Source organism: Sinohyriopsis cumingii, chromosome 15, assembly GCF_028554795.1.
Source record: "Sinohyriopsis cumingii isolate HCF-2022 chromosome 15, ASM2855479v2, whole genome shotgun sequence".
NCBI lineage: Eukaryota > Metazoa > Mollusca > Bivalvia > Unionida > Unionidae > Sinohyriopsis > Sinohyriopsis cumingii.
In genome coordinates this window covers 116338020-116354313 of record NC_142975.1, presented here as the reverse complement: position 1 = coordinate 116354313, position 16294 = coordinate 116338020, and the positions used below count along the sequence as shown (strand labels likewise).

Below are 16294 nucleotides of genomic sequence, written 5' to 3'. Positions count from 1 at the left end.
CAGAAAGATTTTTGTTGTTATTAGTGAATGAGAGAGATAGAGAGAGAGAGAGAGGATTATGTCTCAGTGTGAGAGCTTGTCTGCATTTAGAGCATATGTAGCTGTTATGTTGTGTAATGTTGGCAAAATGATAGCCCTACATGTAAGACGTATCACATGTTATTATGCTTTAGTGTGCACAAAAGTAAAAACATATATATCAACGCCGTGGTCTTACATGTAGGACTAGTAAAATGATTAAGATGGTTTGAATTTGTAATAGTAAAGTGTAATATTTATTGGTAAATTGTATGCAACAATACGAGTCCACATAGTCAAGAAATTAAGTGCAACTTGTATTTTTACGGCAGCAATAATTTCATTATCAGATTGCATTAAACAAAAAAAGAACTTGAAATCATGTTTTAGTTAATGTGCGTAAGCATACGTGTGTGTGTGAGAGAGAGGCGAAAAAATATTGTCCGTGTACTTGACCATATTTATTCAGGGCTGTTTTTATTTTTAGCTTTTGCAAAGAGAAAAAAAGACCGTATTTTGAGTTACCTGACAATTGTGATAATCCTCATGTATTACGACCATACTATATTCCATTATCAATAAACACCGCTAATTCAACAATTCATTCTTGTTTTAATTATGATATACATTGTCACAACAGCCACATGGCTATGCATTGTTATTTACATGGTAATTAAACATGCTTAGCACTTTGGTTATTCCAGTTGGAACCAAATTGAGGGCAAGAATTGACACAAGAGGTCAAATCAGTGAGGCTGCCAGTAGGGAAATGAGGCTCTCTTTAGGGTAGTGAAAATCTGTCAGTGTGCTGTAGAAGCCATTGTCCATATAGAATTTGTTATAAGGACAGATAGTCATATGCATTACTTGTTTTTCGAACTCGCCAATAAAGATAATAGAGGAATATATCATTGAATAGATTTGCAATAAAATGTTTATTATATCCAAGTCAAAACAGAACAAACACTTAAAGATAGTATATGTATATATACAGATTGATTTAACGGAGTGCTTGACTTTCAAATTTAGGATAGAAAATGACATGGTTTTTATTTTTTTACATTCATATGGCAATAATGAAACAATAAGACTAGTTGATCAAGGGTCTGTGGTCTTCACTTTAGCATGTACTGAGATGTACTTTTTTGTTGTATAAGAAAACATCAAAGGGCTTCTGAACTCATTTTAAAATGAACGTGGTATTTGGTTGCAGTGTTGGACTTTAAAAGGCGAATTAATAAATGATAATATTTAAAGATATGGTCTGTGAGGTCATTTGTCCATTTGTTAATAAACACCAGAAGATATTGTAATGACAATAAGAGAGCTTATGCATCAATCTGTGTATTTTCTCCCCAATAATTAATTATTGAGTTTTTGTAAAAACAAAATGGCAATATGGTATTATCGATCTTTTTTGCAAATGTAAATCTTCTTAGTATAAATTTTATGTCTGATAATTTAATGGATTTTTTTAAAAATACAAAGTTATATGTAGAAAAATTTATGATACATTTAAATAATTATGATTTTGATAACTGGATTATGTATGAAAAAGTTAAAGGGTATGGAAAAATAAATGAAATACGGTACATCTCAAAAACTGGTCAACAGATTTTGACCAGATTTACAGATAGCATCATTGCTTTAAGGGCTTTAAAATTTGTACAAATGATAACAGATTTGACAGAAAGCACCATTTGCTTTAAGGGCTTTAAAATTTGTACAAATGATAACAGATTTGACAGAAAGCACCATTTGCTTTAAGGGCTTTAAAATTTGTACAAATGATGACAGATTTGACAGAAAGCACCATTTGCTTTAAGGGCTTTAAAATTTGTACAAATGATGGCAGATTTGACAGAAAGCACCATTTGCTTTAAGGGCTTTAAAATTTGTACAAATGATGATCTGCCATCAAATGTGACCACTATTACTGAACTTTGGAACCCTTTAAACAGTGACTTCTCCAAAACTGCTTATGACAAAAGTTCAACTAACTATCATGATAGAAATGTAAATTAGACATAACAGAAATGACTAAATATAGGAAAACTGTTAAATGTTTTCTTCTCAAGAACTGCTAAAACAATTCAGATCTTTGACTAAAAGCATTCTGGTATAAATGGCTCCCAGTCTGAATCGGATTATGCAGAACTATCAAATATGGTCTAAATAGTTAAACACAATGACTTTGAAATAACATTGTTCTCAAAAGTCATACACTCAACATAATTTTCGTCAGCTTGGTGGAATACACCTTGGCATGATGGGCTTTCAAATTGTACTGGTCATATGTACATGTCAGCTTGTGATTGCAATTTTGTACTTGTATTGAAACTATTGAGGGGAAAGAAACACTTGTGATTCATCATCTTTCCTTGACCATGTATATACATATATAGGATCCCTTTCTCTGCACTTTTCTTTGTCCACTGGATATCTCCCACACCTCAAGGATTGGCTGTAAGTACTAGTCTCTCACTTAGAATATATACACTTTCTTGGCTTTACAAGTGGATTTAATTTATAAAGTCAGTATGGATTTCTGGGTTTTTTTTTAGTAATGGTTTTTGATAATGGGTTGGCAACGTGTGCAAAACGGCCATCCATGCTAGGATGCTTCTTGTCAAATCTGGTCAAATTCAGAATGGCCAGGTGAGTTTAAATAGAAAGACATTGAATCACCTATATCTAAATGAAAATATCTAACAGAATTTGACAAACTTTGACAGAAATCATCATTTCATAAAGCCTTACCATACTGGACAAGTTGTTGTTGATGTGCCATCATATATGGATGAAAATGCATACAACAGAGAAACCTTTAAACCCTTTTCCTAACATTTATCAGCATCATTAGAAATAAAAAAATGTACACTGCCAACTCAGATTTCTTGGCCACACACTTTCACCTTTTGCTGTTAGGCCGGTGTCAGCCAGGTGAGCAGAATTAGGCCACTTGTTATGCAATGAGGACTCTGGGACAAGAAAAGCTAGGTCAGTTGGATAGGAATCTCATGATACAGAATATGTGGGTTTGAGGTTTCAGTTTGGCAGGAAATTAAAGTAGGGTCATAATATATGTAATGTTTGCAATATGAGACCTTGATATATATGATGGTTCTTGTACCAGGTGTAGTTTTGTGCTTGTTGTACAGCTGCAAATAATACATGAATTTTAGTTGTAATATTTTTGTTTAGTCCAAGTTAGTTGCAAGCAAGACATAGCAGTCACTTTTACACTAGTGACTGCAACAGTTAAGATTGTGGTAAATAAAACAACATATGAGCATAATTAAAAATCCCTCCATGTATTCTTTTGTTATATGAGATGGGTCATTATAAATCAAAGAGAATTCATTCTGAAAAACACTTGAACACCCCATTTACCCTGAGATCAAGATTACAGTTGTATAAAGGATTTACAATTGAGGTTTAGCTTAATTTTTTTCACATGTCCTTAGTTCCAAAGCCCTTGAAACACTGACTTGCCCTTTTGACCTTGAGGTCAACATCTTTGTTCCTAACTACTTGAAACACTAACTTGCCCTTTTGACCTTGAGGTCAACATCACTGTCATAGCACATTCATATTATTTTTCAAGGATTTAATTTACGTGTAATTCCTGGATTCTGTCATTACTTGGCATATCTGATTAAGAATTCTGCTTCATGACATACTTGATCCCCTTGTCACCTTGGTTTCAAGGTCATGATGTTTAAAACAGGCCTTGAATGTGGGCATAACATGCAGACCCACACTGCCTTGCTTAAAATATTCCCATCATACATTTTCATTTCAGCTCCTCCCTCTTATGAGGAATGTGTATTTGGTAGAATAGACATCTGTGAGGAAGGGGAGATGAACACTGTTGGAGAGAATGACTGGGCACCTGCCTACCCAAACTATAATTGGCAGATACAAAATGTGGAGATATCTACAGCTGTTCTAGAACCTCCAGCCTATACAGAGAACTGAAGTAACATCTTCAGCATGACATTTACTTTATTGGACTTACAATCAGGTGAGCAGTGAAGGTGTACAGATATTTGGTCGCAGACTACATCTACCATCTGTACAAAATAATTTATTTTCTTGGTGCTCTAATTTCTCCTTGATAAAATGTAATGGAATAGTTTTTAGTGGAACACACTGAGTGTAGTAACTCATGGAAAGGTTCAGACAGTCATAGCCAGTTTAGATCTGAACGCTTTCCATATATATACCTCTTGATAAGTTGAGTCCAGCTGCAAACATTATAGACCCTGATCTGTCTCTTATAATGGAATACACTACAAGACAAAATAATTGAATTTATGCTATATTTCAATATAAATAAAACCATACATTCATCAATACACACTAACAATATTAATGTGCACATAGCACCGCCTTATGACCTTAAAAGTTCATAGCACACAACGTTAGTTTTTAGTAATAATTTTGTTTGGTCTACTTAAACTGAAATTTATACTCATATTTGGAATGAATGTGCATTGAAAACCTTTTGCAGTTGGTCTGGAATGGATGGATTTCATTTTTCTGTTGATGCAACTCACTTCTGTTTTTCTGCTTATGATGAACTGGATTTACTGGGTCAATTCAGTGCAGTAAGGAGAATTGATTTCATTTGGAAATGAGGTCAAAATAACAGTACAATTTCAGTGTGTATCAGGTTTTCCATGACATGGGCCATGTCTTTCAGATTTGCAGAACAAAGAAAGTACATTTTGAGGGAAAAATTCCTGATGCACAAAGGTAAATATATTTATTACCATTCTTATTACCAGCTAAAGAAGACATATATTGATGCCCTGTTACTTGCATGATTGCTGTTGGAGGGATCCCAGCTATGACCTGTATCAGACAGTGTGTACTTTATATCGTTGGCCTAAAATTGTATCAGAATAGTTGAATGGGAAAAATTGCAAAGTGTGACAGTCCATTTAGCCAGCGGAAATACTACTTTTGTTGTAGTCTTGGCTTATTGCTTATGAGGCACTTAGTTTCCTAACAGAACCTTGAGTTGCATTTTTTTTTCTTGAATTGAGTGTTTTGACTGACTTGTAAAATGCTATGTCTCTGATAGATATGTGAAAGCCCTTGGCCTCAATATGCTTTTCAGTGCTATTTAAATAGACCCTACAGAGCACCAGTCTCTATGAATATTTCTCCAAAATAGCTGTTTAAATGATCAGATTGGTATTTTCAGTTACTGCATCTCGTATATTTGTTGTTGACATTGTGAATATCATGTTCATTTATTTGCTTGTTTGAAAGTTTTATTTGTGACTCATTTAACTTGTTATCTTCATTATCATCTCTACTTTTAAATGGACAAAACAGCTGCTTTAATTCATCCACAAACAAATCTAATAAACTAAAACCTTAAGCATCTACTTCATGAGTGTATTTGGTTTGTTTATAAAGTAGTTCCTAATACACTTTACTATTTTTAAATGCACGTGTCATGCAGTATAAAGGTGTTCAGCATAATTGTAAGAAGTCCCAGGATGAGTAAATGGTTGCCCACAAGAAGTCCAGAGACCTTTACCAGTGGTGCAGCTTATGTTTCAGCAAGCACTTTAAGGTTATCATTGACATAAAAATTATTTGCTGTTCTGAGTTTTTTATATGCAATCATCGCATCTCTCTAAGTGCACAAAGTCCTAAAATGTTTGTTCACTTCATGTACTTGCATATCCTGAAAGCATCTCTGTGATTGTCCATTCTCCCGACATTTGATTTCAGCAGCATAACTTTACTAAGGATTGTTGGATTTCAGCCAAATTTGGTATATGGCTTTGTTATTTAGACTCTGAATGAGTACAGCTTCCAGCATTCCACAGTGATATTAAGAGGAGTTAAGCCCCCCTGATTTACCACACAGCTGACTAAGCGGTGTTACTTTACCAAGAATTGTTTGATTTGAACCAAATTTGACCTGCAGCAGACCTGCCAACTCTGATGAGTCCATCTTAGTAAGGCAGTTGATTTTGTTCTGTAAGATTGACCAGTTTTCAGTAAGATGTAACAAGATATCAATATGGCGCTGTCCATTTAGTACATGTGCATGGAGGGGAGGGGGTAACCCAAATGCATATGCTTGCGTATGGGGGAGTGTCTACTGATAATGTATGTATGCATAGGAGACAGGGTGATGGTGGTGAAACCTCGATAATAATTTGTCTAATACGTAACCTGTTTGACTGGGTCCAGTTGGCGTTTGAATTTTAGCGGACACCAGACAAACTGCTTAAAGTTACACAGCTTATTTCTTTGATGCAGCCAGACATTCAACATCACTGGACTATGTTTTATTAAACACGTTAATATTATTAATCCTTTATGGTTTCTGTGTGGATTAAGTATAGTCCGTTCTATAAAATTCGAGAGGGGTGCATCAAGCACACGTATGCAGAGAGTGGGGTGTAAAAAAACTATGCATGTGTAGTGGGAGGGTAAGGGGTCAAGCTTTGCCAGATTTGTGCGTACATACTTAATGGATGGCCCCTAACTGCTGTTATAAAACTGGAAGACATAATTAAAATTTGATGCATTGATGGTAAACATTATGTTCAACTCAAAAGTTTGTAAAGTATGTGTAGACTTTATTTACCACTAGTACAGTTGCACAAAGTATAGTTCTAAACCCTATGCATCTCAATGGCTTGTTGCTGTCTCTCAACTTGACATAATTCTTGGAAATTCTTTTCCATTTCACATGACGATGGCAATCATATCTCCCGCCACACGACATACTCAAATTGGCATGTGATGTCCAATAAACGTGATCATGTCATTTCTAGATTTCATTCACAAGAATCTCAATACTCTTTTTTATTCTTCTGTGCTGATTATTAACACTTTTCTAGAAGCTTATTTTCCCTTCTGTCTTAAGGACACACAGTACTAATTATATGGAAAAGAAAAAAAAAGGAACCAGTTTGGAAATGGGTGAATCTAAAATAGAGTATATATGGGTTTGGCTGACCAGGATTGGTTAATAATATATGTTATATTTTTGGAAAAAGAATCTTTTGAGAGCTTATCCTTGATGTAACTGGAAAAAATAGAGACATTGTTTTATTGATGGAATTTCAGTCCTTTAACAGTCTTGAGTTGGAACATACATTACTAAAATTAGCACATGACTCTGTAGTGCAGAATTGAAAGCACATGGTTCAAACAAATGCTGGTTCAGAAAATGCTGTGGCTCATATCCTTTCCTCTACACAGAAGCTGACATCCAGGTTTCATCTATGCTGATAAATATAAGTTTGATAATGAGCACAGAGAAAATTTAAGTTATTGAATTTTTAATATCATGATGTTTGCATAGGTTTACTATAGGAACTAAATTAATACTGTGAGTCCTTAAACATGCTTCACTTTCTGAACGCCATTTTCAAAAATTCTATAATCAACAGTTTGATCTTGCAGATGCATTGCATGAACTGACAGGTGCAGTTTAAAGCTTCTGGGTTGCTGTAAAGTTAGTCTGGTTCCCTGACTAATTTTACTAATTCTAAGATAAAACCTGGATCCAAATAAAACATGGATGAACCAATTATCCGGAATTTTCGACAACAATCATTTTCCCATAGTTTTTGCTAGTATGCCTTAAGTTCGTATTTTAAGGGTATTTTTTTTAAGGTTTAAGGCAAAATCGTAAGAGTTGGCAGGTCTGCTGCAGCTTTATGTTGAGGAGACCTGGAGTGATTAAGATTGCAGCAATTATAGCACATGCATTCCCATTCTGACTTGTTTCCCAGTATAATTACTGGGTATGCTCTTTGCTGTGCAAATTGTTGTTGGTTGGTCTTTGTCTGCTGATTATCAGGATCATTACCCTCATCTTTGGACATGCCAATAAATGTAATTTATTATTCTGATTCTCTTTTGAAAATGTTTTATTCCTTTTGACTGAAAGTGTTTTGATATTGTTGCTGGATAGTGTTTTTCCTTGTACCGTAAGTTTCTGAATCTAATTTGTATCTGTGGTGATGCAGATAAGGCAGGTTCTTTTTTATGGAAATTCCATGAAATATAAGTACTCTTAACAAGACAGGCAGGAAATCTATTTGAAAATTTAACATAGGATAAAAGCATCTATAAATTGTATAATTTTGTAATTGATGTATTCAGATAAAATCCATTTTTAAATTTTATAATTTTGTAATTGATGTATGTCAATATTTATGCAGCTGTCTCTATCTCTCATTCTTTCTTTCTCATATATATATATATACCTTTTTTCACTTATTTATTGTTCTGATATTGTTATCGCTTTTTATCACTGTTATTTTAGAAAACTTAAAATATATGTTTGACAGTTTGTTAGTATTGACCTTTATTGTATATGCTGTGGTCATCCTTTGGCATTTAAATTTATACATATTCATATTTTCGTGGTAAATATGTTGTTGGTTACAATAATGTGCAGTCATATATATGTAGATAGCACTGTATATAGCTTGTTATTTAATAACTGTTTGTATGTATCTCTTTATACATTTTTAAAAAGGTATGTCTCATTCAATGGAGTTCCTTTACTCTACTATTACTAGTGTTTTCACTTAGGCTGTGCAGATGATCCTAAATGAAAATGTTTCAAATTTAGGTCCAGCAGGGTCATCATAGCAGCTATCTTGATATTCATTTTATATGAATAGTTGTATTTATATGGGAATTTCACTTAAAGACTTATTGTGATACGTAGCTAGTCCTAAATGAAAATAAGTACACACATTTCGTTGCAGGCTACTGCCACCTCTTTAACAAAAAATTGTTGTCATTCCAGCTTGTTCCTGATCAAATTTAATGGAGCAGGTTTAAACTGGAGCAAACTAGAACATGCCTCATATAATAATTCCTTTAAAGGTTCAAATAATCACAGGGGGCTAACGTCATATACACATGCATTTCAGTTGTCAAAATCATCATGTGAAGGCTTATACTAATCATTTTATAGCATTCAGCCATATCTATTGAGAGAACCAAAACTGTAGATTTTAGCATTCATAAACAGAGGTGGCCATGATATAGAGGTTTCATTAGCACTAAAATGGCTCTGTTGGGACCAAACTAAGCAGCCAATGAGCAATGGATGTCAATTACAGGAGTTATGCTCCCTGATCACTCTTTCTCTTCTCTTTTGGTTCCTGCAGCAAAACTTTACCAAGGTTGGTTGGATTTCAAGCAAATTAGGCATGTAGCTTTATGTTAATGAGGTTTAAATTAGTTCTGTTTCCAGCATTCACAATGTTAGTGAGTATTAATGCTCACTGAGGCCAAATCTCAAGTTTGGTTTCTGTAGCATCACTTTAGCAGTGATTGATGGATTTCAGTGAGATTTGAGCTTTAGCTTTACACTGATGGGAACTTCCATGAGTTTGACTTACTGCATTCCTGTGCAATAATAATAGCCCACAAATGTCTGTTCTAAATAATTTCTCAACACAAATTCTTCTGTTGAGCAAATTGTACTTAGTGCGACCCTTGGCAGTACAATCATTGTCAGTAGCTCCTGTTGATCAGATTAGTAGGATTCTTTACCCTAATCTTTGAAAATGCCAACCATTTTAATTTATGTTTCTGATTATTTAGTTACTGGAATGTTTATGTGATTTTTTTGTATTGTTAAAGTAGTAAGCTATCTAATTTGCACCTGTGGAGATGTAGATCAGGTAGATTCTTTTGGTATTTGTAAAGGAAGTACTGTTAAATAGAGGAGGGAAAGTCTTTGAAAATTCAAATTGCATGATAAAATGTGTGTATATTTTACAACTTTGTATCAGATGTATTTTTAAGTTTATGTTGAACAGTTTTGGAACTATATAACATGATTGAGCATTGATATAATTAGTTTTACATGTATACTGTTTGACAGTTATTCTATTCTCTTCATTTTGGAAGAGTTAAAATAAATGGTTATCAGTTAGTATTCAACTTTTGTTGTTAATGCCATGGTTATCCTTTGGCATATAAAATAGACATGTTCATTTTTTTGTGGTAAATTTGTTGTTATACTACATTTTTATTGTTTAGTGTTGTTTGTATTTACCTTTAAGTAACTGGTCTGTTTTTTTTTAAGTATATGTCATTTAATTGGAGCTTAATAACTCTGCATTTAAAAGACCAGAATGCGATGATCCTCCATCTGGCAGCCATTAACTGGTTCTAAATTAAAAGGAGCAGAGTGATAGAGACCCAGCACACAGTGTCACACCAGGGTCCAGTTGGTACTAAATGAAAAAGGCGACCCTCAGTCATCCAGTATGAACATCCTGGTGACCTTATTGAAAATCTTGTTGCTTCTCCAGATCAGCATAGGAATTTTAACTAAGAGACATCTTAGAGCTTTTCCATTAAAATATACATGTGATGCTGAGAAGGTACTTTTAAAGTGGGGTACTCACCCATAGATGCAATTTAGAATTTTCTTATGATTTTAACATGAACTCTGTGAAATCATAATATCTGGATATATATGTTTTTTAACTGCCTTCCCTGGGTACCATATATGTTTAAATGGAGCAGGCCTTAAGATGTGTAGATGGTCCTAAACAGAAATGGTGCCCAATAAGTCCATCCCCTTGAAAATCTTATCAATGCTATCCTTACTGACACAGATTTTTCACAAAAAGACTTCTGATATGTAGTTGGCACGGAATGAAAATGGTGCTGATCTGACATAGTGGCAATTTTTAATTATTTATTTAAAATCACAATTCATGAATGGATAGTCATATCTGCATGAACTTTTCAATAAAAGACTTAAGATGTTGGCTGGTTTTAAATAGAAATGGTGCCTGTCTGATCTTAGATATGGCCACCATGGCAGTCCTCTTAAAAATCTTGATGATACTACTCCTCAGAGGATATCAGTATTGACATGTGACTTGAATTTAAAGAATTTTAAGATAAATAGTTGGTCTTAAATGAAAATATTTCTGGTGCGACTGCCAATACAGTTGCCATATGAAACCCTGTTATGGCTACTTCTCTGGAACCAATATAGCTAATTGTTCTTTTGTTAAATATGATTTTTAGTAGTTGGTCCTACAAAAAAATGTGAAATTGGGCCAGATTTACATGAATAAAGGAAAATGCAAAAATGATGCTTGAGCAGCAAAATTAACTCAAGTTTTGGTTTTGTTGAGATGTATCTAGATGCCAGTTTTCTTGAGTGTAGGTGAAACAGGATCCAAAATATGAACAGTGAGCTGAAAATACTAGTCAATTGTGTAAATTAAGTCATAGTGATCTTCTTTTGGTGTGATAGAGTTACTTTCCTTGAGATATAATATCATACAAATAGGTCATTATTGCTATAAATAAAATTTGATGTCATTTAAAGACCAGTTGTACAGGCTTTTAAGGCCACAATGCTGCCGTAAAGTGCAAAATGTTGTATATGCAAAATCATTTTAATAATACTTAATCTTGAAAGATATTGGTCCTAAATATTGTTGGATTCCAATAAAACCAGATAATATAAATATTTCATCACATTATGAACTGAGAAACCCTGTCATTTTCTACATATAAGAATTAATCAAATGTTCATGGCAACATCCGTGGATACATTGATTTCAGTCGAAGGCTGGCACACAAGATTTGATGACATCACCATTGTAAACATAAGAAGCTAACAGTGCAATGTCAGACTGTCTTAAGCCCAAGTTCGCCCTTCAGTAGAAATTCCAGCACCCCAGCTGATCACCATTACATGCTAACCCCAACCCCCCCAAGAGGTATAAGCATAATTATTGCTAATTATGTGTGGCAAAGAAAGCTTCATTTGGGTGTAAAAAGTGTAATCTATTTATTACATGCCAGAATTACAGCATGAATGAAACATACATTTTTTTTTTACTACTAACCTGGTTCTGCAGCTGGTCAAAATTCTTGTCACAGAGGGCAAAATCCGTATGGATTAGAACCAGGATACCAATACAAAATATACTGAAAAATTATTTATATTCAGCACTTGCTTCAACTAGTCTGTATGTGTGATTTTTGCTGATTGATCATGAACTGGAATTCTGCAATGATCATGGTCAGGTGCTCAGAGTGCAGTATTACATTACTCTTATATAAGTTAGTAAAGCGGTGTTGTTTTGTCCGTTTTTTTTTATTTGATGTGTTCTGAAGTTTGCAATGGTCCATCCATTTTCCATCATATAACATCCACAACTCACACCATAAAGTATTTCATTTAACATCTAGTGTGATTTTCTTTAGAAATAAAGACTGGTTCACTACCTAATTAGCTTATCAATAAATATGTTATACAACTTTACTTTTGAAAAAGCACATCTGTTTTCTTAGAAATGTGTCATATACAGTTGCTGTAAATAGCAAATGAGGAAAGTACTCTTATGCTATTCTTAAGCAGCAGTCACCGTTATAAGAATATTCTCAATGGAACTAAAGAGATGATAATAAAAATTACAAAAAGAACTTTGTATTGCTTTATTTTTATTTCTTAATGTAGCAAAAAAGCATAATCCATATAGTCAGTGGGAAACATGATTTGGTGAAAAATAGAAGTGTAGGTCAGCATATATAGAACACCAATATTCACAAGGTCATATTTTTTATCTGATGCACACTTTTTCTTCTCAGGTTCACTAAAATAGTTGACCTGCCTCTCTTTTTTCCCTCTTGAATCGGTTTGTGTGCCAGGTGTGAATGTTATTAGATTAGTCACTAATGGAATTTGTCAAATGTATCACACCAATACTTTTGGAGCATGCTGGAAAAAGATCAGAATTATGAGCAATGTTGTTGACTGAATTAGAGTGGCACCTCTTAATTCTAAACTGAACATTTGAAAGTCATTTAAACCAAACATCATGATTATTTCAAGGAATGATTTTTGTCAGAAACTTTTATGACAAATCATTTCCTTCCTTCCAAACTTTAGTTAGATTGGAGAAATGGTGAAATTTATGATAAACAGTTGCATTGGGGCTTTAACTTATAATTTGAGGAGATTAGTGATTTATTGGTTTAGAACATCCTAATTTTATTGTTAGGTGAAATAAAAATAATTAACCCTATTCAGTAGTAAACTCTGTTCATTATCATAACTTTTGCATCTTGTTTTCAGTTTTAGTAAAAGTATAATGACCATTTAGTGAAATGTTATGTTCCTTTATTATTCTGCTGTTTATTCTCATGTGTAAATTCATATATTTTGTAATTTTCATATTAGAGTCTCTTTTTCACATTATTGCTTATTCTTTTGATTTTATTCTTGCATCTAACCTTTTACTTACCAACTAAGGGCCCCGATTGGCCGGTTGGTCTCAAGCGCTCTCCATTACAGATCACTGCCATCTCACCTCTGTCTGCGTGGGTTCGAGTCTCGGATTCAGCTAATGTGGGTATGTGAGAAAGCTTGGCAGTAGGTTCTCGTGGGTCGGTGGTTCTTTCCGGGGTTTTCCCAGGTTCTTCCTCCACCATTAATACTGGCTGCCATGTATAGCCTATTGTGTGCTGGAAAAAGGGCATTAAACCCTACAACAACAACTTACCAACTAATATGCATTTATGTCTGTTCATCCATTGTGCATTCTTTTTAATTTATCACTGGTGAAATAAAAAATTAGATTTTTAATGGCAATCACTACAACAACTATGTGGAAGAAGAAAAAAATTGTCAGAAAAATTGTGAGGCATATAGTTAGAATTAAAATTGATACAGCCATGGTGGAGGAATTCCTGAAGATATGAATTTTTATCTTGAAAAAAAATATGTGCAATTAAAAACTTCTCATGCATTAACTTGTTCAAACATTAAAATGATTGTATGCCAAAATTGACATGAAAAGGTCAATCAGTCAACAAAATCTGTTTATTACAAGGAATATAATCATAGGCACCTGCAAGAATTTATTGGGGGGGTGAGCACACAATCAAAGGGATGTATCTATATACTACTGTATTTGCCGACCTATAGGCCAATGTGGAGTAGAGGTCGAATCAGCAAATTTAAAAGAATTTCCATCCTTCATCCACATATAAGTTGATGCCGAGTATAAGATTAGGCCAGATCAATACCTCAGATTGTGTTTTTCACTTCGTTCTACACAACATCGTGAATTTTATCCCATCTGTAACTCAGTAACCTTCCCAGTCAGGATCATTAAATATAACTAAAAGTACCTTATTTGCTTCACATGAAGTATTTTAAATCTATTATGTTCTTTTAGCTACATATAATGATGCTGAAATGAACATTTATTGAGTTACAGGTAGGATAAAACTCACGATGCCCTGTGGAATTAAATTATAATAACTTCTGGTTTCATAAATATTAAAAGTATCACTGTATGCTATTTCAGATTACCAACAATAGGGAAATGACATCATTAATACTGTAATGCTTTTTCCGTTTTTTGGAGCTGTGGTGTGGGGGAAGAGAGATACAGAGAGAAAAATGCTTATGTATTCCATCGCATTTTCCTTCGTGCACCTCATGATCAAAACAAAATATGGTCATATATATATGAGAGAGAGCGAGTTCAGCTCTTGATGTTTTTTTAATGGTTTTTTAAAATCTAAACTATGAAAATACATATCATACTCCTTCAGGGTTTAAGTATTTACATTAGTTATATCCATGTTGTCTCCATTAGGTTAAATCCCAAGAATGACCATTTTGCATGCTAATTTTCTTTACAAATATAACCTCTCCATTCCCAACAAATAAGATTTTGTTTAAAGTGCATGTACTCTTTTTGTACTTAGGTGGCAATTATTTTTGATCTTTGCTCATGCTAGATGTACTTTAAATTGCTGTTGGTTCCATCCCATCGGCGAGTTCAGAAATGTCACAGGCTGAGAAATTTACACTAGTAACCACCTGGCATTTCCTTTCATTATATGGTACAGTATTCATGATACCCATGACTAGCCTCATTTCCCTATTGGTAGCCTCGCTAATCTGATGTGGTCTGTCGAATCTTGACCTCAAACAGGTGTTAGCTTGGAATGACTGAATACAGCTGCAGCATATTTTATTAGCATGTATTAGCATGCTAATACAGTACAAAGCCATGATTCTTTTAAAACTGGAAGTGGGAACATAAACTTGAAGGAATCACTTACCTAGTGGTATTCATTGATAATGGAATATGGTACTGCACTCGTACACGAGTAAGATCAGTCATCAGGTAAGTGAATACAGATTTACAGTTGTGAAGACATCTGTTTGTCTCTCATTCTCTCTCACCCCCCCCCCCCATGGGGCATACATTTTATTTGATCATTTGGTGCAAGAACAAAATTGCAATGGAATATGTCTTTGTCATGGTTATCCATCTTCTAACTTGTAAATTCTGATGCACATATATGTAATCAAATTTAAACAGTGTACATTAATGGTGCATGCTGCTTTAGTGCAATTTCATCTGATTTATGTTAATTTTTAATACTGATGATCATGTAATTGTTTAAAATACTCAGTGTGGGATCCTATATTTTTTCATACACGATCTCTTCCCCAAAATTAAATATTATTTACACATTATTTTTCATACTCTTGGAGAATTATTTTCCATACAAAAAATACAATAAAGCAATTTGGATGACATAATCCATATTATAAGTCGATTTGGAATATAAGACGAAGCTAAGATTTTCTGGTCAAAAGGTGTCGTATTATAGGCTGGCAAATACTGTACTCAACTGATTGTTTTAAAATGAGGGGAGGGGGCAAATGTCCCCTACCCAGCCCTTGCAAATGCCCATGAATTATGGAATGTTGAGAAAAATCGGGGTTAAAAATAAAGTCCAATGGCTGCACTTGCTGGGACAGACTGACTGGAAAACATGAGCTAGTGAAGTAGCTAGTGTTTCTTTCACTGGCTTTGAAATTGGGGAGCAGAACAATATTATATCACCCAATCAGCAAGGTTGATTGTTAGAAAAATGAGAATACAAAGCATGAGTAGTCATTGGAAATTTAAGTACAATACAACATTTTTCATAGTAAGTGGGATATTTTGAGTATTTATTGAAACAGGTCTCCATGTCATATTGCATTATCAGTCAAGATACACACACCGTGTTCGAAGGTTGATGCAGGTCAACTATCAAACATACTTTTGAATAAAGGAAAACCAAATAACTATTGGTGAAAGATAGGTGGACCTTTGGAAACTAATGGAGAAAAGAGAGAATGAAATGGATTCAAGTCACAGAAATTGTGAAAACTACCAGATGAATATTTGAAAGAGTAAGAAGACATTTGCATATA

The 16294-nt window shown here is 34.0% G+C and overlaps 1 protein-coding gene across 3 annotated transcripts in view; it reads left to right on the top strand.

Annotated features, from left to right (window-relative positions):
- Window positions 1–12489, top strand: part of LOC149782544 (arrestin domain-containing protein 17-like) — a 50770-nt gene extending 38281 nt beyond the window's left edge. For 2 of the 3 annotated variants that reach the window (XM_089933975.1, XM_089933973.1), the window contains one exon: window positions 3824–12489. In XM_089933975.1, coding sequence (XP_089790101.1) covers window positions 3824–3999 — 176 coding nt within the window. In that variant the 3' untranslated portion in view covers window positions 4000–12489. The remainder of the gene's footprint in view (window positions 1–3823) is intronic. The other variant, XM_089933974.1, reaches the window with a different exon arrangement.
- The last annotated feature ends 3805 nt before the right edge of the window (window positions 12490–16294 follow it).